This window comes from Lissotriton vulgaris, chromosome 4_1 (genome assembly GCF_964263255.1).
Source record: "Lissotriton vulgaris chromosome 4_1, aLisVul1.2, whole genome shotgun sequence".
Lineage (NCBI taxonomy): Eukaryota > Metazoa > Chordata > Amphibia > Caudata > Salamandridae > Lissotriton > Lissotriton vulgaris.
In genome coordinates, this window is record NC_141691.1 from 769597751 (window position 1) to 769623839 (window position 26089).

Consider the following 26089-nt stretch of genomic DNA (forward strand, 5'->3'; position numbering starts at 1 on the left):
TATGTGTTGCCGCACTCCATATCACCAAAGGGACAAGTGGATATTGTTAATAATCATAATAATAAAGGGTTTTATAAAGCGCCTGGTGACTCCATCCCGGCGTGTCCCCGCGCTGTGGAGAGAGCAGCAAGAAAGAGGGGCGGACCTAGGGGACCTAGAGGGTATACAGGTAGGTTTTTAAGAGTTTCCTGAATATTGTTTCCGTCTCAGCTAGTCTGATGTTTATTGGGAGGGAGTTCCAGTTGTTGGCTGCCATGACTCGAAAGGAACGTCCTCCCATTCTGGCCTTTTTTATCCGGGGGACTTTAAGAAGGCCAGTTCCCAAAGAGCGAAGTGCTCTATTGGATTCATAGGGGATGGCTAGATCCTTCAGGTATTCAGGGGCTTTCTGAGAGTTTATCCTATAGCATATAAGGAGTGCTTTAAAAAGGATCCTCTTTTTTATGGGGAGCCAATGGAGAGCAGCCAAGGAAGGTTTAGAGGCTGCTCTTTTGGGTAGCCTGAGGACTAGCCGTGCTGCCGTATTTTGAAGGACCTGCAGCCTTCTGATATTCTTTTCTGTTGTCCCTAAGAGTAGCACATTACCGTAGTCAATACGAGAGGTGACTAGTGCTTGGGTCAGGCTGCGTCTGGCCTCTAAAGGTAGGAGGTCCAGAGTCCGGTTTAGGGTCTTTAGCACCCCAAAGCATTTCCCTACTACTTTGTGGACGTGGCTATCATAGGAGAGTTTGGGATCAACCCAGACCCCCAAGTTCTTTGCTTCCTTGCAAGGGGTGGGTAGGGGACCCAAACAGGGAGGCCACCATTCCTGAGTCCAGCTAGCGTCATTTCCTCCTATCACAGTTACAGGACAAGCAGATTTAAGTAGCAACCTGCCCCATGGACAAGTAGATATTTTATTAAATTCCACACCCCTGAACCTAGGCTGATGGGTCCCCTTTTCGAACCACTGCATTCCTGCGAGATTCAGTTCTGGACATGGAAAGTGGCTTTCCTGATAGCGATTACGTCGCTACGACGAGTTAGTGAACTCCAGGCAGTAACTATCCAAGAGCCATTTATTCAGATTCATTCCAACAGGGTGGTGCTTCGCACTAACCCTAAATTCCTTCCTAAGGTAGTTTCTCAGTTCCATATCAACCAGACTATAGAACTACCTGTGTTCTTCCAAAATCCAGAGTCCCTTGCGGAGTGGATGCTCCACACACTTGACGTCAAGACGGCCCTAATGTACTACATTGATAGGACCAAAGATTTTCGGAAGACTAAACCACTATTTGTTGCCTTTGCGCCACAACACAAAGGTAACCCCATTTCCTTTCCAAGGCTGGTATCAAAGTCAAGCGCACTCTCACCATTCCACCGCGGGCCCACTCCACCCGAAAGTTAGGGGCCTCCATGGGTTTCCTTGGAGATATTCCTTTGGAAGACATATGTAGAGCAGCCACATGGTCTACCACACACACATTTACAAAACACTACTGTGTTGATGTGCACTCCAAACAGCAGGCAGCTGTAGGGCAGGCTGTTCTAAAAACACTTTTCCAAACTGCTGCATCTGGCACAGGCGGCCGCCGTTAATGGAGGGACTGCTATGTATTCTATGCACAGATATGAATTCAGCAGCCCACATGCCTCGAACAGAATATGCTACTTACCAGTATGCATCTGTTCTTGGCATGTAGGGCTGCTGACATTCATATCGCCCGCCCTCCTCCCCGGCGCCTGTAGCGGCTGCAGCATTCACACATACTTCTAGCATGGTCATCATTCACATAGTTTCACTCCATCTTGGCCACAATGGCTAAAAACAATCTGAGGATGGAGTCGATGCCCATGCGCACTGTAGTCCAGGGGAGGAGCCACCTATCTCGTGATACTTCGAAGACTCTTCCAGGACAACAATGTGCGATCATCCGGACCCAACACTAGGTGGCGATCTATTCAGATATGAATGTCAGCAGCCCTACATGCCAACAAGAACAGATGCATATTGGGAAGTAGCATATTCGTTACAGGTAAGTAACTAATCCTTCTCCGAATAACCAGGCAATTCAGCAAAAGTGGCGGCTTTCCAATGCAAAAAAGATGGCACTTTCTCACAGCATGGTAATGGAAACCCGATTTCCTTAAAATATTTTTGAAAAATATTTGGATATTCTAATTTTCAGAAATTTACTTTTTAATTAGGACTATTTCAACTTTAAGCTGCCTTTAAATTCTTTAAGCTTGTTTTGTGCAATAGTTTATCGTTTTATGCATTTCTTTTTCTTTTACTAGCCCCCTAAGAAGAAAGCAAAGAAGGAGAAAGAAAAAGAGAAACCAAAACGCAAAAGAGCTCCCAAAACGACTCCAAAAGGCAGTAAAAATGTAAAGTCTGCTCATGTTAAGAAAGCAGATAGCAGCACAACTAAAAAGAATCAGTCCAACTCAAAGAAAGGTAACTTTTGTAAATGTTTCTTAATTGTATTTGCAAGGCCTCTGAGGTTTTATAAAGATAAAAGAAATTTGGTATCTAGACTAACTTAATGCTCTGGTTTTTTGGGGGATTTTGGTATACAGATTACTGACTCCTCCATAGAGTTAGAGGCTAGATAGTATTTCTCCTTCAGAGGCGGTATTTCTTAGTCTTAAGTGCATATTTGCCTGGTCTGTGCAAGGGATCCTGAAACATTTTTTTCCCACCTAAAATATGAATGTATAAAAATGTATAGTGCGATTTTTAAGTTTTTAAAATATTTCTTTTCTTCAAGAAAGCATTTTAAAGCAACCTATAACACTATATTGATCAGTCTTCACCTGTATTACAATCTTTTTTTACTAGAAATAAATGACTAGAAAACTTGCCCAAACAATTTTTTTCTTCTGATAATGCGTTGATGTAGCCTAGTAGGCCGAAGCCTGAAAAACTTGAAGAGTATGCCACCAGTGTCCTAAAGCCTATTTATACATTGTACATATTTTTTTTTTCTTGGCTCATGCGAACAGAATCCTGGAGCACTGAGTTTTACTGTTTGTAATGTTTCTTCCAAAAAAAAACAACCAACTCCCCTCCCCCATCTAACTTTTCTCACTGTCTTGAGACAGCCTGCACATTTTTCCATTTTCTGACAGAATAAAAATGTACTTTCATTTTTGAGACTTTTGGGGGAATCTTCCAGCAGATCTCACCGCTCCTATGCGAAATGGGTCCGTAGGATGAATAAGAGTAGTACCAGGCACACCAGACTACTGCAAGTCCTACTCGCTGTCCTGAAGTCTTGGCAGCAGTAACCCTAATCCTCTGCATCCACTCATACTTTGAAGCATAGGCATTCACTGTATCTCTGCTAGCTGCCCATCCTATTTTCTTTGCAACACTTTTGTTACTACCCAGAGCTTTGTCACTGCCTTCGGCTGATGCACTCTGATGTTTGTCTGGAGTGTTAGGTCTTCATGAGCTAGGTTCATAACTCCAAGAGCCTTCTAATTACAGAGGAAGTAATCCGTCAATGCAGGAAAGTAGCTCTGTATATACTGGACCACAGTACAGTGTGTAGAGTCCACAGTCCCCAGAGGTGTGGCAGAGGCTAAAGTTAGATATAACATTACTCTCAAAAGTGGTAGCTTGGTCGAGCAGTGGGGCAGTATCAGAGGACAGTGTTAAGCATTTGTTTTACACACTGTCAGCAAATGGTCTCACACACCCGAGCACTGAACTCTGGTCCAATGGTTTGTGTGTAAAATTATAGTTTTATTTTAGAACTGACAATAGGTATCAGAATATACTGTCCGAGGCATATGAGCTGCAGATTGTACACTTTGCATTAGATCGCCACCTGGTGTTGGGCTCGGATGATTGCATGTTGTTGTTGTCTTGGAAGAAGTCTTTTGTAGTCACGAGATATGCGACTCCTCCCTTGGACGATAGTGCGCATCCTTGATTGTTTTTTTCTGCCAAGAAATGCCCCAAGTGTACAGCAAAGTTTCTACACAGTGACCATCACGAGGTGTGCAACCTGTGCTTATCGCCAGAACATGACTAATCCAGCTGTACAGCCTGCGTGTCTTTTCGATCCAAGAAGACCATTTAAGATTGCAGGGCCCGTTGACATGACCTGCATAGATCGGCTCCGAAACCAGTGGATAGCTTCGAAGAAGTTCTGCTCGTTCCCGAAGAAGATTCAGATAATCTCCAAATCATATCAGAGGCAGACGACTCAGATGACTCAATACCATCGGGTCAGCGCATGAGTACTACTGCCCCTGCCCCATACCCACCACCCAAATTGAAGGCAAAGGTCAACACTCCGCCTCCGGGGCCCAGTTGTGACCCAAAAAACACTTTGAAAGCCCCTCCATCTGGCCCGGCTCCGAATAAAATACTCGAGCCTTCCGGCAGCTCCTTACTGAGCAAGCCCCATGTGCCAATCCCACCAGCTCCCTCTGCACCGAAACAAGTCTCGGCTCTGAAGCCATCGACTTCTAAAGACAAAGCTATGAAGCCAGCGTCTGATGCCTCGAGGCCAACGAGACCAGCTTCCACTCCGAAGCCAATATCTTCGGTACCCATACCTACAAGGCCTGATTCTGATGCGCTCAAGCCCTTGAAACAGCCTACCACTCCAAAAACACCACCTTCAGGTGCCGAAATCTACTCCAAAGGACACAGTAACTACTCCTAAGGCTAAAGACTAGCAGCAACCACGCCTGGAACCGAATAAATCGGCACCAGCTAAGGTTCTGCAAGGAGAAGACTTTTTCAAACCTGATCCTACACTAAAGATCTACATAGACCCAAACGCAGGTCATGTATCCACTACACACAGGAAGAGGGAATCACACATCACCTACACCTGCAGTGCCTGTCGAGGACTCTGCCGCATCTCCTATGCATCCTTCTTCTCCTATACTTCCTTCTCTTTCATTTCCTGTTTCTCTTAACAATTCACCTCAAAATCCTCCTCAAAATTCTCCTCATTTTTCACACACACCTCCAAATGATGAGTTTAGCATAGGGGGGAGGGGTAGACCCAGATGAGCAGTTTCCCTACCAGATTGGGAGTGCTCAACCCCACAAGATGTGCCAGATAATCCTGACCCACATTCATATCCATCAAAACCTTCTCCCCCAGAAGACAATATTGGTTTTGGGCACTTACTGAATAGGGCTGCCATTTATCATGGGGTCACCATGCATACAGAAGAGGCAGAGGAAGATTTTTTTATTATACGTTTGAACAATCCCAAAGATCTGTTCAAATTCGTCCAATGATTAATGGGGTCATCGAACATGCCCCTGAAGTATTTAAAGATCCTGTACGTGCTAGGATTTTAAACCCTAGAATTGAGAAAGTACAGACCTGCTCCTGGTGATCCTGACTACATTAAAGGACCGCTACCCTTAGATTCCCTAGTCGTGTCAAATGCTAGGAAAAGAGCAAACTCATAGACATCAGGTAAAGCACCACCCCATGATGAAGAATCTAAGGTGATAGATGCTTCAGGCAAAAGGATAGCTGCACAAGCTACCAATACATGGCGTATAGCTAACACACAAGCCTTCCTAGCAAAATATGACCGGGCTCACTATGATCAGTTAGAAAAATTAATGCAACATCTACCTGATCAATATAAGGCACAGGCAAACAACCTTGTACAAGAAGGCAAGTTAATTTCAAATGCCTCGATCAAGTGCGCACTTGATGTAGCAGACACTGCATCTAGAGCTGTAAACACTAGTGTCCTACTTAGACGTCATGCGTCGCTACGCATTTCAGGATTTAAGCAGGAGGTGAAAACTACCATCTTAAATCAGCCATTCAACCAACATCAATTATTTGGACCAGAGGTAGACACAGCACTTGAGAAAATGAATAAAGAGACCGATACACCCAAATCTATGGGAGGTTTGCAATCCACACAAACTAGAAGCTCCTTTCGTCGCTGCTTCTATAGAGGAGGCTCCAAACAGACTGGAGCAGACAATACATCTTCCTTCAAATCTAATACACAGACCTCCTCTAATAAAAGATATTTTAGAGGAGGCTATAGAGGCCACAATAGAGGAAGAGGTCGATGGAACAACAATCGAACCTCTTCCACCACAAAACAGTGACTTCCCTCTACTCCCCCCAACAGCATTTCACTCCTGTGGGGGGCAGACTAACACAGTTCCTACCTGTCTGGAATTCCATCACAACAGTCAGGTGGGTAAGACAGATTATACAGTATGGCTACTGCCTCAACTTACAGCTACCCCTCCACATATACCATCCAGGCAGCGTCCAATGTCTGCAGAACATCTTGTACTGCTCAAACAAGAAGTGCTATCACTTCTTCAAAAGAACGCAATAGAAATAGTGAATTTGCAACATCAAGGAACAGGGGTTTACTCGCTGTATTTTCTAATACCCAAAAAGGACGGGACACTAAGACCAATTCTCGACCTCAGCCCTTCAATCAGTATATACACTCAGATCATTTTCATATGATCACTTTACAACAAGTGTTCCAATTTCTGCAACAAGACGACTTCCTTACAACACTAGATCTGAAGGACGCCTACTTCCACATTCCATACATCCTTCTCACAGGAAGTATCTGAGGTTTGTACTGGAAGGACAGCATTATCAATTCAAAGTCCTTCCATTCAGAGTAACAACTGCACCAAGTGTTTTTACAAAGTGCCTAGCAGTAGTAGGAGCACATCTCAGAACACAGCACATACATGTCTTCCCATATCTAGACGATTGGCTCATAAAAGCAGTCATTCAATCAGTGCGTCCAGCACACCCATCCGACCAGTCCAGCATTGCACGACTTGGGTTTCACAATCAATTACAGCCCTCATGTACATCAGTATTTAGTGGCTACAATAAACACGTCTGCAGCTCTAGTGTGTCCCAGTCCAGCAAGGATAGAGCATTTAAGCCTTCATCACAGTTTCAACGTCAACAATCTCTCCCAGCCAGAGTGTTTGAGACTAATAAGCATGAAGGCATCTTTATTGTACCACATGCAAGACTACAAATGCGTCCGTTACAGAAATGTCTAGCAAAACAGTGGAATCAGTCTCAAGAACGAACGCCCTAGTGTTGGTAGACAGCCTCACACATCGCCCTCTGCAGTGGTGGAACACCAGAAACTTGACAAAAGGGCGGCCGTTCCTCAAACCTATTCCACAAATATTACTTACAGCAGACTCATCTCTCAGGATGGGGAGCCCATCTCCTACACCAGTGTTTCCCAAACTGTGGTCCGCAGACCCCCAGGGGTCCTTGACACATTCCCAGGGGGTCCGCAGGGAGCAGTTTTAAAAGCACTGCAAAGTTTCCTGTATCATTAGCAGTTTTCGAGCAACCATAAAAGTGTCAGTATAACACCAGTGATTATTGTACCTGCAGGAAAGAGATGAGTTTTGTCCAGTGGCAGCTTTAACATATTTAATGTAGCACAGAGGGTTAATATGCCTACTGCAAAGAACGTGTGCCATGCATTTACATTTTTTTAATTTCATGTACATAGGTCAGTGGGTTACTGCTTTTGTCAGTAACTTATTTTTCTTCCCAGATTGTCGTACCCTGGTGCATAGTAAGTTTTTCATTTACTATTCTTTACAAGCTAATACAATTCAATACATAATGATAAATGTTTTTTGTAGACTGCACCATTCTTTCCCAAAATCTTTTGGGGTGGGCCTTACAAAGCCCCCTCTGTAGTGGCCATGCTCACTCACTGCACTTGGTATGCACCGTATGGGGACTGGCCTGATCACCTTTTCTAGGGCTGCTTTTGGTTTCCAGTCTGGCCCTGGCAGGAGCAGGAGCCTGGTACTGCAAAATAAAACCATCCATTTAAAAGTTAGTCACTGGGATGCAGCACCAATCTTCCGATTAAATTATTTTGTATTTTGCAAATTCTTTCAATATAAAATATTGAGGGATATTTACAACAGAAGTGGAGGAGCGTGTTCGCCTCCTTGGCTTGACACGCTCCGCCACTTCTGAAATGCAGGGCTGCACCATATTTACAAGAATATGGTGCAGCCCCGCGTTTCCCCCTACGCTGGTGCTAAATTTAGCAGGGCAGCACCAATGCAGGCACCCTTGCACCATAGTGCAAGGGCATCTGTGTGCAGGGGAAGATAGTTTATGTACAGGAAGGTCCTCCTTCCTGCACATAAACAATCTTGAAATGCTGTTTTGTCAATTCTATGTGATTTGCTTAATGCAGCACACATGGAAGTTACAAAATGTAATTTTTTTAAAGATTGTTTGTGCAGGAAGGGTCGCCTTCCTGAACATAAACAAACCAAGGTGTTTTGCTTTCTCCATGTGTACGGAGTAAGGCAGCACACATGGAAAAAGCAAAATCGAGGAGAAATAAAGCATTTCTCCTTGTTTCGCCAAGTTAAGACTAAGGTGTTTCCTGGTTTTAATTTTGGCGCAGTCTCCTATTTTCGCTGCCCTTGTAAATAGGAGGCACCGTAAAAATCAATGGGTGTTGCAGTGGAACCCCCACCGCAACACCCACTGCCCACCTCTTTCACGCTAAGATTGCATGAAAGGGGGCGTTATTTGCAAGGCAGCATTAAGCCACGGTAAGTGCCTCGACGCTGCCTTGTAAATAAAGCGAAGCCCCTATCGGCATGGGAACATCACATAAAGTGACATTCCCTTGGGGATAGGGGCTTGTAAATGTGTACACATGTGAGTTTATTTTGTTTGAATTGATGTTTGAAATTTAAATCCTACAAATTGCTTGGGGGTCCCCGGCTTCCAGTGGTGACTTAATGGGGGTCCACAGGCGTCAAAAGTTTGGGAACCACTGTCCTACACCATACAACTTAAGGGCAATGGACCACTCAACAGAAATCGTTCCATATCAATCATTTAGAGCTGCTAGCAATATTCTTAGCACTCAAAAGTTTCCAAGTACAAAACAAAGCTGTCTTAATCCAGACGGACAACAAGACAGCCATGTACTATATACAAACACGGGGGTGCGCTTTACAGCTGTCCCAGCTTGCACAGAAAATCTGGAGATAGGCCATTCCCCAAAACATGTTAGCAGAACACCTTCCAGGAGTTCACAATCCGATAGCAGATCTGTTAAGTCGACTGACACAACAGATTCACAAATGGGAACTACATCCACAAGTTCTTCAACCATGCTTTCTTAAGTAGGGTTATCCAGACTGAGATCTGTTCGCCACAGACAAACGCAAAATGCCCAACCTTCGCCACCAGTTTTCCACGCATGCTGTCCAAGGGCAATGCAATATGGATGAACTGGTCAGGCAGATTTGCGTGCGCTTTTTCGCCACTACGACCAGTCGCTCAAACTGATTTTAGTAGCTCCCACATGGGCACACCAACCGTGGTATACAACTCTGCTAGAACTATCCCTAGTTCCACACCAAAAGCTACGTCTAACACCATTCCTGTTAACGCAGAACCATGAAGAAATCAGACATCCAGATCCAAGCAAACTGAATCTGGCGCTCTGGCTCCTGAGGTCTAAGTTTGGTTCTTAACCTACCACCAGACTGTATGAATATCATTAAAGAATCCAGGAGACCTACTACTAGAGCTTGCCATGCTGCTAAATGGAAAAGATTTGCCATTTGCTGCAACAATAACCACATTGATCCCCTAGATGCTTCCATCTAAAATATAATGTTCGAGGCATATGAGCTGCAAATAGTACACTGTGCATTACATTGCCACCTGGTGTTGGTCTCGGATGATTGCAGGTTGTTGTCTTCTTGGAAGAAGTCTTTGTTAGTCCCGATAGGGGACTCCTGCTTTGGACAATACTGCGCATGGGCATCGGCTCCATCCTCAGATTGTTTTTTCCCGCCACTGGGTTCAGATGATAGTTTCTCCGCTCCGACCAGAAACTGTTTTTCTTAAACTTCGACACGCAGAACTTCATAAAACATATACTGCCTGCCTTCAAAATAGCTTGAGACACCTTTCGACGACGAAGTTTCCATTCCGGTCATCCTCGTGGGCCTTAGGGCCTATCGACGCCATGCAGCTTGCACCATATGGAAAGAACTCCATTCTGGAAAATGCTCAAAATGTCAACCAAAGTTCCCACATAGCGACCACCACGGTTTGTAACCTCTGCCTGTCGCCGGACCACAACGAGTCGACCTGCACTGTGCTTCCTTCCGATCGAAGAAAACCATCCAAGACCGGAGGGCCCATCCACACGAGCTGAGGAGAGCTACTCCAGCACCAGAAGACATCTTCGACGGTCCACTCGTTCCGAAAGAAGACTCACCGGATTTCCTGTTTGTCTCAGAGGCAGATGACTCCGACTCCATTCCATCGGGTCAGCGCGTGAGTACTGCTGCCCCGGCCACACATACGAGTGAAGTAGTGTGGCTCACTGGTTAGAGGCGGCAGACCCGAGAGCAGAGGACGGCCCGGGACCAGGGTTCGATATCCGGCGCGGCAGGTTTCTGGACCAGGGTCAGCGGACTCGATAATTCTCTCGCCTCGGTGCCCACTCTGATCAGCGATCACACTCGGCAACTCTGGGCATTAGCTTGCCTCATCTTCACTAACTGCCCCACCAGACTGCCGGGAATGCCTGGTCTCACCCTGGAGATACCCATTAAGGGACCATCTCTCAGTGAAGCCAGGAAGGGTTTCGCAGCGGTCGAAGCGCCTTGGGACCCTACGGGTAAGTAGTGCGCTATATAAATGCCTATACATACATACATACATACATACATACATACATACATACATGCCCAAACAGAAGGCAAAGGTCAGCACTGCGCCCGCTGGGCCCGGTCTAGACCGACCATTTACTTCGAAAGTCCCGTCCTCAGGTTTGACTCTGAAGAAATCTTCCATGCCCTCCGGTGCCTCGACACCAACCAAGAATCTTCCATCGGCTCCGAAAAAAAATGTCCCCCGCCTTCCGGTGCCTCGTTACCGAGCAAGACTCAGTTGGCACCGAAGCCAAAACACCCTTTGGCTCCGACACAGAAAGAAATGCCGATACTAAAACCTGGTTCGGTCCCGAAACCAAAACCAAAAGACGCACCTGCTCCGAAGCCACACACGGTGCCGAAAAACGCACAGCCTGATTCTAAGGCCTCCAAGCCCTCGAACATGCCTTCTAAGCCAAAAACAACGCCTTTGGCGCCGAAACCTAAGCCACAGGATGCTTTAATACCTTCCAAGGCTAAGGACACTAGACCTCCTACGCCGACACCGAAAAAATAGACGCCCAAGAAGGTTGTGCCTCAAGAGGACCTTTTTCAACAGAAAAAATCTTTGACCCGAAAACCGGTCATGTTGGTGCCACACCCCTCAAGATACCTGCAGCTACACCACCTACATCGGTGGTTCCTGCCAAAAAGGACTGTGCAACCTCTCCTCTGCACTTTTCCTTTCCTGTCTCTCCTCCTTTTCCCGCTCCTCCCTATATTTCACCTCAAACCTCTCCTATACAGTCTCCATTGTCACCACATTCACCACAGAATGATGATTATGATTTGGGTGGAGGGGACGGGGAAGGAGACACTGCATACCCTGTGGGCGAGGGCACGTGGAATTTTCCATACACAAAATCTGCATCTGGGTGGGGCTTTCCATACCCTGCAAATGACCCTGTCCATGAGGCACCCTCATACCCATCTAAACCTTCTCCTTCTGAGGATACTATTGGGTTTGGCCAGCTAATAAACAGAGCTGCTACATACCATGGTGTCCCCATGCATTCTGAGGCTATTGAGGTAGATTTTCTTAGATACTTTTGAGCAGTCTCAGAGATCCGCTCAAATTCTTCCCTTGGTCAAGGGGGTGGTTAAGCATGCTACTGAGGTCTTTTCGAGGCATGTGGGCTGCTGAATTCATATCTATGCATAGATCGCCGCCTAGTGTTTGGTCCGGATGATTGCACATTGTTGTCCTGAAAGAGTCTTCGAAGTATCACGAGATAGGTGGCTCCTCCCTCTGACTACAGTGCGCATGGGCATCCTCTCCATCCCCAGATTGTTTTTCTCCGCCATTGGGTTTGGATGTACTTTCCTACTCTCAAAGTTCAGAATCAAAACTTCTTAAATGGCCAAAAGGCCTTCGGATACTGTCGGTATTGTTAAGCACTCTGTGCTGATACACTTTTTACATCTCGGTTGCACTCCAGTCGTCGAATCTGGCCGTAAGGCCTTCTGGACCCCGCGTGGACCGAACGTCGATGGAACGAAGCCCATTCAAGTACTGCCCTCAGTGCAACTCGTAGTTCCCGCACACAGACAAGCATCCAGTGTGCAACAAATGCATTTCTCCAGATCATAACGAAGATAGTTTCCTGGCCTGTGCCCAGTTCCAATCAAAAAAGACTATTCAGAATCGACGGGCGGCAAGGCTAGAGATGCAACATTCGGTGCCGTAGCCTGATAACATCTTCGGAGACGATGTAGATCTAGACAGTGATGAAGACTCAGACCGAGACGACTGGCAATACTCAGAGCCCGACTCCGAATACTACCCCGAACAGGAAGACCTTATCGTCGATCTCGAAGACTATGATCAGGACATCGTAGCAGTTGTAGACGACTCTGATGACGGCGAGGGGCGAACAGTGAGTACACCGCCCCATATAGACACTACACCTCTATCAGAGACTCAGGTCAAGGCATCGCCAGCAGGCCTTAGCCAAGACCAACCACCTCGTTCTACAGCCCCGCAATATCGCCCGGCTAAGAACATATCGAAAGAGCCCTCTGAGACACGTCATACAACATCGGGTACATCGAAACAGAAACTAGTCAATACAGTCTTCGGACCGAATTACGTCGAACCGAAAGTTTCGAAGTCCAAGGGCGTCGACCCAAAAGCCACAGTACCCTCGAAACAAAAAATTGTCGAGCCGACATCGAAGACGAAAGCAGTCGAGTCGAGCTCCAAGTCAAAGGCCGTCGAGTCAACCTCAAAGCCAAAAACCGTTGAATCGACACAAACAGAAGCACGTCGAATCGACCCCCAAGAAGAACGTCGAACCGAGCAAATCGTCCTCGAATATCGACAAGGGGAACAAACCAATCGACGACAGGACAAGGCCCAAACCTAGCGTCGAATCAAAACCGAAAGTTGACGAAAAGAAATCAGTCGAGCCGAAGCCCATCGACCCGAAAAAGGGCATCGAGCCGAAACAGCAGGCTCCAAAACAACATAGACTATCGAACCGACAACACCGCTCGGTCGAAAAAGGTTGTGAAGCCAGCAAAGGATGTTCAACCAACAAAACCTGCTGAAAAACAGCCGAAACCGATACAAACACCTAAAACGGTCTAGGTACCAAAGACCATCGACCCGAAGAAACAAAAGGCAAAGGTTGTAACACCAAAACCTAGAACTGTGGAAGAGGAGCTTCTTCATCCAGATCCCTCCTCAGACGGACAGTCAAAAATCTACATTGATCCAAAAACTGGTAAAGTGACTGTATATACTAAAAAGAAAAGGCCTCAACCAACTGAAGACTTTTCAAAGATCCCCCTAAAGAAGAGACTGTGCTACCTCTCCTATCCTCTTTCAACCTATCACTCCTCCTATGCCTACTACTCCTTATACACCAAACTTGCCAGCACGCTCTGACTACAACCCTGATGAAGATCAGGCCGCAGATGTAGGTTTTGGTTACCCACAAAACCCTGATACAGAGCCAGACACACAGCCATGGGGTACAGGAGGGGAACCAGACACTGAAGGGGTTCTGCCCATTTCAGACCCTGCAGTATACCCTACTAAGCCATCACCAACTGAGGACACAGTTGCATTTAATTCTCTGTTAGAGCAGCAACCTACCACAATGTAGAGATTCACTCTGATGCTATTGAGGAAGACTTCCTCTTTGATACACTTACAACATCTGAAAGACACGTTAAAACACTCCCAATGCTAAAAGGGGTGTTAAAACACGATGGTGACATTTTTAAGGACACTGCTAAAGCCCGGGTCGTCAACCCTAGAATCGAGAGAATACAGAGCTGCACCTATAGATCCTACATACATCAAAGGACAACTACCCCTAGATTCCTTAGTGGTGTCAAACGCACGTAAGTGTGCACACTCAGACTACTGGTTAAGCTGCACCTCCAGACAAGGAATCTAAAATATTTGAGACATCAGGCAAAAGAGTGGCGGCCCAGGCAGCAAACTCCTGGAGAATAGCCAATACACAGGCCTTGCTGGCCAGATATGATGAAGCACTCTACGACAGTTTGGAAGAAATTATCCAACACTTGCCTGAACCCTACAAACAGCAGGCAGATTAACTCGTACAAGAGGGAAAGCTCATCACCAATGCATCCATTAAGTGCGCACTAGACGCAGCAGACACAGCTGCCAGATCCATTAATACTAGCGTGCTAATAAGGCGACACGCATGGCTTCGTATATCAATCTTTAAGAATTAAGTCCAGTCTACAATTGTTAATCGGCCAATTAACCCTGACTTTTTATTCGGCCCAGCTGTTGATTCAATTCTGGACAAAATGAAAAAGGATGCAGAAACAGCAAAATCTATGGGAGCACTTCAGTCCCAACAACACCGGGGCTCCTTTCGTCGCTCCAGTTATAGAGGAGGAGCGCGAGGAACATCACAGCAATCCTCCAACTACAAAACTAAAACACAATCCACATATAACAAGAACACTAGCAGGGGTGGTTATAGAGGAAACAATACCAAAGGCAGAGGTCGTAGAGGCAATGCAAATAGATCCTCCACTAACACAAAGCAGTGACTTCTTGTATGCCCCCCCCCCCCCCCCCCCCCCCCCCCCCCGAATCACATAACACCAGTCGGGGGAAGAATACAACAATTTCAACAAGTCTGGTTAAATATCACCACAGACAAGTGGGTCAGGCAAATTATCCACCATGGCTATTGCCTAGAGTTCACCTCCACTCAACATACCACCCGTGTACCGCCCTATGTCACAAGAACATATAACATTACTCTTCAGCAAGAGGTCATCAGTATGCTGCAAAAGGGGGCCATAAAACCAGTCCCACAGCAACATCAGGGAACAGGAGTATACTTCCTATATTTACTAATTCCAAAGAAGGACGGGTCTCTCAGACCAATATTGGACCTCAGGCCCCTCAACCTCTACATTCTGTCAGAGCATTTTAAAATGCTCACTCTTCAGCAAGTGTTACCATTGCTTCGCCAGGGAGACTTCCTAGCAACTTTAGACCTCAAAGATGCATACTTTCATATACCAATACACCCTGCTCACAGAAAGTACTTAAGGTTCACCATTCAAGGCCACAGAAAGTACTTAAGGTTCACCATTCAAGGCCAACATTACCAATTCAAGGTCCTGCCATTTGGGGTGACAGCTCCAAGAGTGTTCACCAAATGTCTGGCTACAGTAGCAGCACATCTCAGAAGGCAACACATACACGTGTACCCTTATCTGGACGACTGGCTAATACACGTGCCAACAGCCCAGCAATGTGCTGACAAAATGTCAAAGACCATACACCTACTGCACAGTTTAGGATTCTCACTAAACTACCCCAAATCTCACCTTCAACCCTCCCACGTCCAACAATACCTGGGAGCGACAATAGATACGGTCAGCAAAAGCATATCCCAGCACAGCACGGGTCCAGGGAATGCAGACGCGAATACAAAAGTTCAGACCCCAACACTCATTAACAGCTCGAGTGTTTATGCAGCTAATAGGCATGATGGCCTCGTGCATATTCATAGTCCCTCACGCAAGACTACACATGCGTCCGCTACAAGAATGCCTAGCAAGGCAGTGGAACCAGGCTCAAGGGCAATTAAAAGACCTAGTGTTGGTGACCAGTCGTGCATACAACTCTCTGCATTGGTGGAATCCACAAAACCTTTGCAAGGGTCGACTGTTCCAAGAGCCTGTCCCACAAATAGTGTTAACAGCGGACGCATCCCTACTAGGACTGGGAGCCCATGTCCTACACTACACAGTGCAGGGACTCTGGACTATACAGCCAAAGAAAATGCATATCAATCTCCTAGAATTGATGGCCATCTTTCTAGCCCTAAAAGCTTTCGCGAATCACTTATGCAACAAAGCTGTGTTGATCCGGACGGACAACATGACAGCTATGTATTACATTTAGAAATCGGGAGGAACACACTCGCCACAGCTGTCGCACCTAGCTCAAGCAATGTGGAAATGGGCCATTCAAAGGAACATCTTCCTCATGGCAGAACACCTCCCAGGCAAGGACAACCAAGTGGCCGACCTCTTGAGCAGGCACAGCCAGCAGATGCACGAATGGGAAATTCACCCCAAAGTGCTCCAACCATTCTTCCGGAAATGGGGACATCCGGAAATAGATCTATTTGCCACAAGCAAACGCAAAATGCCAGTACTTTGCCGCCAGGTTCCCACATCCGCAGTCGCAAGGCAATGCGATATGTATGAACTGGTCATGCAAATTTGCGTACGCTTTTCCCCCAGCTCCACTAATACCGCTGGTGGCACGCAAAATGCGCCAACATTTGCTGACTCTAATCCTAGTTGCTCCCACGTGGGCCAGGCAACCATGGTACACGACGTTTCTAGAACTGTCAGTGGTGCCTCATCAAAGACTGCGACTAACACCCAGTCTTCTGACGCAGAACCATGGCGAAATCCAACACCCAGATCCCCAACAGCTGAGCCTAGCGATCTGGCTCCTGAAATCCTTGAATTTGGGTACCTCAACTTGCCTCCAGACTGCATCAATATCCTCAAAGAGGCAAGAAAACCCACTACGAGAGCATGCTATGCTGCAAAGTGGAAACACTTCGTCATTTACTGTAAAAACGACTTTAACCCGCTTGATGCTTCCACTCAAAACATCATTTGCTACCTATTGTACCTCCAAAGATGCAATTTAGCTTTTTCTTCCATCCGAATACACCTAGCTGCGTTAGCAGCATATTTGCAAAACAGGCAACACCTTTCACTATTCAGGGTGCCAGCAATTAAAGCGTTTATGGAAGGTCTTAAACGCGTAATTCCTCCAAGACACCCACCATCACCACTCTGGAATCTAAACGTTGTTTTGACCAGACTAATGGGACCACCCTTTGAGCAACTGCACTCATGCGAACTACAATTTCTTACTTGGAAAGTGGCTTTCCTTATTGCCATTACTTCACTTCGAAGAGTTAGAACAAACCCTAAGTTCATGCCAAAGGTGGTATCCCATTTCCATATAAATCAAACGATAGAATTGCCAGTGTTCTTTCAGAACCAACAAACAGTAGCTGAAAGGGCCTTGCATACCTGTGACGTTAAAAGAGCTCTGCTATATTACATAGACAGAACAAAGACATTTCGAAAGACAAAACAATTGTTTGTTGCCTTCTCACCTCAGCACAAGGGTAACCCTATCTCAAAATCGGGTATAGTTAAGTAAATACAGATATGTTATATAAAGGCAAAACGCACCTTAACAGTCCCCCCTTGAGCGCATTTCACACGCAAGTTGGGGGCATCCATGGCTTTCCTAGGAAATATTCCTTTACACGAAATTTGCAGAGCAGCCACATGGTCAACCACACATATATTTACAAAACACTATTGTGTAGATGTACATTCAAAACAGCAAGCTGCTGTAGGACAGGCTGTTCTCAAAACTTTTCCAGACTGCTGCAACTGACACAGCTAGCCACCGCTAAGGGAGATACAGCTATACATTCTATGCACAGATATGAATTCAGCAGCCCACATGCCTCCAACGGAATATGCTACTTACAGTATGAATCTGTTCTTGGCATGTAGGGCTGCTAACATTCATATCGCCCACCACCTCCCCGGTGCCTGTCGCAGTTGCAGCATTCATTCTTTGCATGGACGTCTTACTGTACTATACTCCATCTCTGCCACAATGGCGAAAAACAATCTGGGGATGGAGAGAATGCCCATGCGCACTGTAGTCCGGGGGAGGAGCCACCTATCTCGTGATACTTTGACTCTTCCAGGACAACAATGTGCAATCATCCGGATTCAACACTAGGCCGCGATCTATGCACAGATATGAATGTCAGCAGCCCTACATGCCAAGAACAGATGCATACTGGTAAGTAGCATATTCCTTACTGTGCATACCAGAATTTTAAACCCCAGGATTGAAAAGAAATCTAGACCTGCACCCTCAGACCCAGTCTATATTAAAGGACACCTACCACTAGACTCCTTAGTGGTGTCCAACGCACGTTAAAGGGCCAATTCTCAGGCTTCTGGTGAAGCACCCCCGCCTGACAAAGAATCCAAAATTATTGATGCGTCAGGCAAGAGAATAGCTGCGCAGGCTTCCAATATATGGCGCACAGCTAATACACAAGCCCTCCTCTCTCGTTCTGATCGGGCTCACTACGACCAATTGGAGAAATTTTTTGAGCACCTCCCAGATCAGTACAAAGATCAAGCTACTGACCTCATACAGGAAGGCAAATTAATATCTAACTCTTCCATCAAATGCGAACTAGATGCCGTAGACACAGCATTTAGGGCTATTAAAACCAGTGTCATTATTAGGAGACATGCGTGGCTACGCATCTCAGGGTTCAAACAAGAAGTACAAACCACCATTTTGAACCAGCCTTTAAATCCGAACCAATTATTCGGCCCAGACACTACCCTTGAAAAAATGAAGACACACACTGCCAAGTTTATGGGGACCTTACAGTCCACCCCAGCTCGAGGTTCCTTTTATCGCTCCTTTTACAGGGCGGCTCCAAACAAACTGGAACAGACACTAACACGTCTTTCAAGTCACAAACCTCCTCCAACAAGGGTTACTATAGAGGAGGATACAGAGGCAATAATACCAAGGGCAGAGGTAATAACACTCGAGCCTCTTCCGCCCCTAAGCAATGACTCTCTTCCCCCCCCCCCCCCCCCCCCCCCCCCCGCAGCATTCCACTCCTGTAGGGGGCAAACTAACACAGTACACAGTTCCAGCCTGTCTGCAACTCCATTACAACAGACGGGTGGCTAAGACAGATTATCCAACATGGCTACTGCCTAGAACTTACAGCAACTCCTCCACACACACCTCCCATACAGCGTCCAATGTCTACCGATCATCTAGCCCTGCTTCAGCAAGAGGTTCTGTTCTGTCCCTTCTACAGAAGGGTGCGATTCAGTTAGTTCCGTTCGAGGCATGTGGGCTGCTGAATTCATATCTGTGCATAGATCGCTGCCTAGTGTTGGGCCTGGATGATCGCACATTGTTGTCCTGGAAGAGTCTTCGAAGTATCATGAGATAGGTGGCTCCTCCCCTGGACTACAGTGCGCATGGGCATCGACTCCATCCTCAGATTGTTTTTTTCCGCCATATGATTCGGATGCATATTGGTTCACTCAAGTCGGAATCAATATAAAAGTTTTCTTAAGGCCAAAAGGCCTTTAGTTTTTCGTCGGTATAGTCTTGCGTTCAGTGCCCAGTTCTTTCCAGCTCAGTTCTGAGCCGGATTTCCAGGAGAGCCGCGTGCTTTTCGACGCTGAAGGCCCGGTCGATGCCAGAGGCCTTATCGACGAACCATCATGGAACGGAGCCCGTTCAAGAGATGTCCCGTGTGCAACTTCAAGTATCCCCACATCGACGTCCACCCGGTGGGCAACAAGTGTCTGTCGCCGGATCATGATGAAGCCAGCTGCATGGCTTGTTCCCGTTTTTGATCCAAGAAGACACTTATGCATAGACACTGCGCGCAAGGAAGCCCAGCAGACTGCACCGGAGCCTGTGGACCTCTTCGATGCCGGGGATGAGGACCGGTAGGTTCGTGAGAACCTGTTCAATCCCGCATCCGCTTCGGACATTACTAAGGAGCCGCAAACTGCTAAACCGAAAGTAAAAGCTCCGGTCTCGACGCAAGTGAAAGCACTGCTGCCTCCATCGAAACCAAAAGTGCTAATTGCTTTGGTCGGCTCGATCTCCTCGGACCTGTCGGCACCGACAAAGCAGAAGAGCGTGATCGACCCGAAGAAACAGCTCAAGGGCGTCGAGACGAAGTCTAGCACGCCAAAAGCAAAGGTCAGGGCAGTCGACCCGAACAAATTTGGTGCCGAGGGCAGTCGACACCAACAAAGGACTCTGTGATCCGAAGGTTCTCGAGCCTCAGCGTCGACCAGACAAGGGCAAGAGCGGAACGACCCACGAGTCCACGCCTGGTGGTGCCTCGAAGGATTCCGTCGAGTCGACGCAGCCGTCCGCCTCATTCTCAAAGCAGGTGGCAGACTCCCTAAAGCGCATCAAGGACAAGGCCTCAAGTGTCGGGCCTAAAGATCCTGCTGATAAACCTCAGAAAACGTAGACGCCAATCCACTTCACGCTGCCGCAAGTGGTGCCGAAGGCTTTCGCCCCTAAAATGGCCACCGACGTGCCCAAGAAGGTGTCCTCGGTGCCGAAGTCAACAACTGTGGTCCCGGCCATAAAGCATCGACAATCCTCATTGGACGAGCAACAGGAACAGTTTATCGATGCCGAGACAGGTAAGAGAAAAATCGCCCCGGAACAGCCAATGGAGTCCTATAAAATACCTCTAAAGAAGGAGGATTCTACTTCAACACCTATTCTTGTAGAACCTGTATCTCCACGTGGCCATGATGTTTCACCCACTTATTCAGATGTGGAAACTGGGAAGGTGATAATGACAAATACAGCTATCCTGTGGACACTGATCCTGATGATACAAATGAACCCTGGGCACATGCTGATGACCCAGGTGATCCTCCCTCTACCCCAGACACGCGTGTATGCTGTGAAAACGTTGCCTACTGAGGATTCTGCAGCGTTTAATGCCCTCATTGAAAGGGCTGCTAAGAATCATGACGTCCAGCTCCATGCTGACCCCATTGAAGTAGACTTTCTTTTTGACACATTTTCCACCTCTGAGAGGACTGTCAAGACTCTGCCTATGTTGAAGGGTGTCTTGAAGTATGCTGGGGAAATCTTTAAGGAGCCTACAAGAGCCAGGGTGCTAAACCCCAGAATTGAAAAGAAGTACAAACCGGCGCCTGGAGACCCTACTTACATTAAGGGACAGTTGCCATTAGACTCTCTTGTTGTTTCTAATGCCCGGAAGAGGGCTAATTTACAAACAACGGGTGATGCTCCTCCCCCAGATAAGGAATCTAAGGTGTTTGAGGCATCAGGGAAAAGGGTGGCAGCTCAAGCGGCCAATATCTGGCGCATTTCAAACACTCGGGCACTTCTAGCGAGGTATGACGGGGCACATTACGACACACTTGAGACCCTGTTACAGCACCTGCCAGATGAATAGAAAGAGGCAGCTGAGATGCTCATCCAAGAAGGGAAGCTCATATCAAATGCTTCTATCAAATGTGCACTGGACGCAGCTGACACCGCGGCCAGAGCTCTTAACACTGGTGTCATGCTGAGACGACATGCCTGGCTCATAATCTCCGGGTTCAAGCCAGAAATACAGACCACCATTCTAAATCAGACGGTAAACCCTGTTTATCTATTTGGCCCAGAGGTGGACACCACCTTGGAAAAAATAAAAAGACACAGACTACTAAGTCCATGGGGGCCCTACAGTCTCAGCAGTTCAGGGGTGGTTCTTTTCGTCGCTCAAGCAATAGAGGTGTTTCCAGAGGCCAGCTCTCCCAAAACACACAGTACTATAAAGGCAGCACGCAGACCACATACACCAAACAAAGTAGAGGTGGATATCGTGGAAACAGCACTAAAGGCAGAGGTCGTGGAAACAACAACTCCAGATCCTCCGCCACTAACAAACAGTGACGCCTTGTTACTTCCCCCCGACCACGCAACACCTGTCGGGGGAAGACTTCAACAGTTCCTGCCAGTCTGGAAGTCCATCACCACAGACAGGTGGGTCACACAGCGTATCCAGTACGGTTATTGTCTGCAGTTAACATCCACTCCACCCAACATACCCCCAAGACACCGTCCTATGTCCGCCGAGCATTTGCACTTATTGCAGCAGGAGGTCCTCATCATGCTGCAAAAAGGGGCAATCGAGCTCGTGCCTGTGGAAGAAAGAGGCACAGGAGTTTACTCACTGTACTTCTTGATACCAAAACAGGACGGGTCCCTCAGACCCATACTGGACCTCAGACCCCTCAATCAGTACATTCTATCGGAGCACTTTCACATGCTAACACTGCAGCAGGTCCTACCGTTGCTCAGTCAGGGGGATTTTCTCGCAACTTTAGATCTAAAATATGCGTATTTTCATATTCCGCTGCACCCGTCATACAAAAAATTCCTCAGGTTCACCATCCAGAACCAACAGTTCGAGGCATGTGGGCTGCTGAATTCATATCTGTGCATAGATCGCCACCTAGTGTTGGGTCCGGATGATTGCACATTGTTGTCCTGGAAGAGTCTTCGAAGTATCACGAGATAGGTGGCTCCTCCCCTGGACTACAGTGCGCATGGGCATCGCCTCCATCCCCAGATTGTTTTTTTCCGCCATTGGGTTCGGATGTGTTTCGGTTCCCTCTGTCGGAACCGATAGTTGTTCAACTTCTACTCGAGACCAAAAGGTCTTTAGGCTGGGCGTCGGTATAGTTGCGTACGGGTTTCTTTCTGACTCTCAGCTCCGATCTCTTGCTGCCCTTCCACGTGCTTTCGGCGCGGACGGGCCTACACTACACTCTTGCTATGGAGCGAACTCCGTTTAAGAAGTGCCCGGTGTGTAACTCTAAATATTCACACCTTGACGTGCACCCTGTGTGCAATACCTGCTTGTCGCCGGATCACCGCGAAAACACCTGTATGGCGTGTTCGAAGTTCCGGAGCAAGAAGACTTTAAAGATTCGCCGGGCTAATAGGCTCCAGGCTCAGTTATCGGCTACGGCGCCCCCACCAGACGACATTTTCCAGGAATCTGTCGAGGGAGAAGACGACGTCCAAGGTTCGGACTCTAATCCCGCATCCGAAGGTGAAACCTATGACGAAGGTGCGGAGAACTTTGACGAAGTCACCGACGAGGTAGGGGACGACGAACAGGCTTTTGCCACTATGGGTGATAGCTCAGAGGAGGAGCATCCCCAACGAGACTCTGGGGTTATTACCCCTCCTACGGCCCAGGTCGAGGGATCGCCTTCGGGCCTTACCCAAGATCTAACTATGAGTCCTACGTCCCCGCCTCCGGGCCCGGTCACGGACACTTATGAACCATCACTTACGTCGAAGAAAACGAAAGTGAAGCCAACTGGTCACGCACCCTCGGATGCGAAACCGAAAGTGAAAGTTGCGCTGGTGAAGAAGGTTCTGGAGGCGTCAACTTCCAAGGAAACCAAAATGGCCGACTCAAAGAGCCACGCCAAGATGGCCGACCCGAAGTCCTCGGGGTCGGTGCCGAAGGCGAAATCGTCCGACGCGGCTGCGTCGGCTCCGAAAGGGGTCGTGGACCCGAAGTCGGCTCCGAAGAAGCGCCTGGGCGACGACGAGCGCGGCCAGGGGGCCTCGGCCCCGAAGAAGGCGCATGTCGAGCCGGTGAAGCCCTCTCCGGCCTTGACGAAGAAGGTGGAGGAATCCTTGCAGCGGATTCGAAAGGACACTGTGGCGCCGAAGCTCACGCCTAAGCCTGCGAAGGAGCAGACGCCTATCCGTTTCACCTTTCCTCCCAAGTCGGCGCCGAAACAGAGTGGACCCTCGAAGGAGGTATTGGCACCTAAAGCGGCCTTGGTGGTGTCGAAGCTTCGACTACAACCCCTTGCTGAAGAGGAACGTCGTGAGGTAACCATCGACGCCAACACCGGGAAACTGTCGCTCCTCAAAAGGAAGATCACGACGGAGCCGGCGTTGGAACATTTTAAAATCCCTCTCAAGAACAAACGGGACTTCGAGGGCTCTTCGGCTTTGGTGGAACCTGTGTCCCCGCAAACCCTGGGGTACTCGCCGACGCATTCCGTCACGGCCGGTGCGGACGAGGAGGATGCCGAGTACGACTATCCGGCGTACTCGGATCCGGAGGAGGAGCACGTTCCGTGGTCCGCCGGAGGCGACCCGGAGGACCCGCAGGGGGGTCAGGACGCTCAACTTTTCGCGGCCAAGACGTCCCCGACCGAGGATTCGGCGGCCTTCAATGCCCTGATAGAGAGAGCTGCTGCTAACCACGACGTCGAGCTGCACTCGGACCCCGTGGATGTGGACTTCTTGTTCGACACCTTCTCGGTAGCCGAAAAGTCAGTCAAAACGCTACCGATGCTGAAGGGGGTGCTTAAACATGCAACAGAGGTTTTCAAGGAGCCCACCCGAGCGCGTGTGGTCAACCCTCGCATCGACAGGAAATATAAAGCAGCGCCCACGGATCCGACATATATCAAGGGACACTTGCCGTTGGACTCCCTGGTCGTTTCCAATGCTCGGAAGAGGGCAAACTCTCAAACTACTGGTGACGCTCCTCCCCCAGACAAAGAGTCCAAGATCTTCGAGGCCTCAGGCAAACGGATTGCTGCACAGGCAGCTAATATTTGGAGAATATCTAACACCCAAGCCTTGCTTGCACGTTATGATAGGGCCCATTATGACACATTAGAGGCCATACTGCAACACTTGCCTGACCAATACAAGGAGGCGGGGGGGATGCTGATTCAGGAGGGTAAACTCATTACAAATGCATCCATTAAATGTGCGTTGGATGTGGCAGACACAGCCTCCAGGGCTATCAATACTAGTGTGCTGCTTAGACGCCATGCCTGACTTAGAATTTCGGGGTTCAAACCCGACATCCAAACCACTATACTGAATCAGACAGTGAATCCTGACCATCTGTTTGACCCAGAGGTGGATGCCACACTGGAAAAAATGAAAAAAGATACGGAAACTGCCAAATCCATGGGGGCCTTACAAAGTCAGCAGTTTCGGAGTGGTTCCTTTCGCCGCTCAAACTCCAGAGGCACCTCAAGGGGACAAGCATCCCAGTCCACACAATATTTCAAGACTAACACCCAAGCCTCGTATAACAACAAAAATAGAGGTGGTTACAGAGGCAATAATGTCAAGGGCAGGGGACGTGGAAACAATAGCTCCAGGTCCACCGCCAACAACAAACAGTGACGTCTTGTCACTGCCCCCCGGCCATGCAACACCGGTCGGGGGGAGGCTCCAGCAGTTCCTGCCGGCGTGGAAGTCCATCACCACGGACAGGTGGGTGAAGTCTATTATCCAGTACGGGTACTGTCTAGAGCTTACGTCCATTCCACCGGACATACCCCCAAGGAGCCGTCCTATGTCAGGCGAGCACTTGACCTTGTTGCAGCAAGAAGTTCTAGTCATGCTGCAAAAAGGGGCGATAGAGCTCGTTCCATTGCAAGAGCGGGGAACAGGGGTTTACTCCCTGTATTTTTTGATTCCCAAGAAGGACGGATCCCTCAGGCCGATCCTGGACCTCAGGCCCTTGAACTGGTACATCCTCTCGGAGCACTTCCATATGCTCACGTTGCAGCAGGTGCTTCCCCTGCTTCAACAGGGGGACTTCCTGGCTACGCTGGATCTGAAAGACGCCTATTTTCATATTCCCCTGCATCCTTCCCACAGGAAGTACCTCAGATTCACGATCCTAGACCAGCATTACCAGTTCAAGGTTCTGCCGTTCGGGGTCACCACGGCACCAAGAGTGTTTACCAAGTGCCTAGCGACTGTGGCGGCGCATCTCCGTCGCCAGCACGTCCACGTCTTTCCCTACCTGGACGACTGGCTCATTCAGGCAAGGACAGAACAGCAGTGCGTCGACCACGTGTCACGCACCATTCATCTCCTGCACGATCTGGGATTCTCTCTGAACTACCCAAAGTCCCATCTCCAGCCCGCCCACGTGCGACAGTACCTGGGTGCGACAATCGACACTCTGGCAGCCACCGCGCAGCCGAATTCAGTGAGAATCGCCAGTATCCAGGCGCTGATCCAACGATTCAGACCCCAGCACTCGCTTCCAGCGAGGGTGTTCATGCAGTTGATAGGCATGATGGCCTCCTGCATCTCCATTGTCCCGCACGCGAGACTACATATGCGTCCGCTTCAGGAGTGCCTTGCACGTCAGTGGACTCAGGCTCATGGGCAACTGACAGACCTAGTGTTGGTGAGCGGTCGGG

The 26089-nt window shown here is 48.2% G+C and overlaps 1 protein-coding gene across 2 annotated transcripts in view; it reads left to right on the top strand.

Moving 5' to 3' along the window:
- DEK (DEK proto-oncogene) overlaps positions 1 to 26089 on the top strand; it is a 361945-nt gene that overhangs the window by 219342 nt on the left and 116514 nt on the right. For both annotated transcript variants that reach the window (XM_086965102.1, XM_086965103.1), the window contains exon 8: positions 2281 to 2440. In XM_086965102.1, the coding sequence (XP_086821228.1) occupies positions 2281 to 2440 (160 nt within the window). The remainder of the gene's footprint in view (positions 1 to 2280; positions 2441 to 26089) is intronic.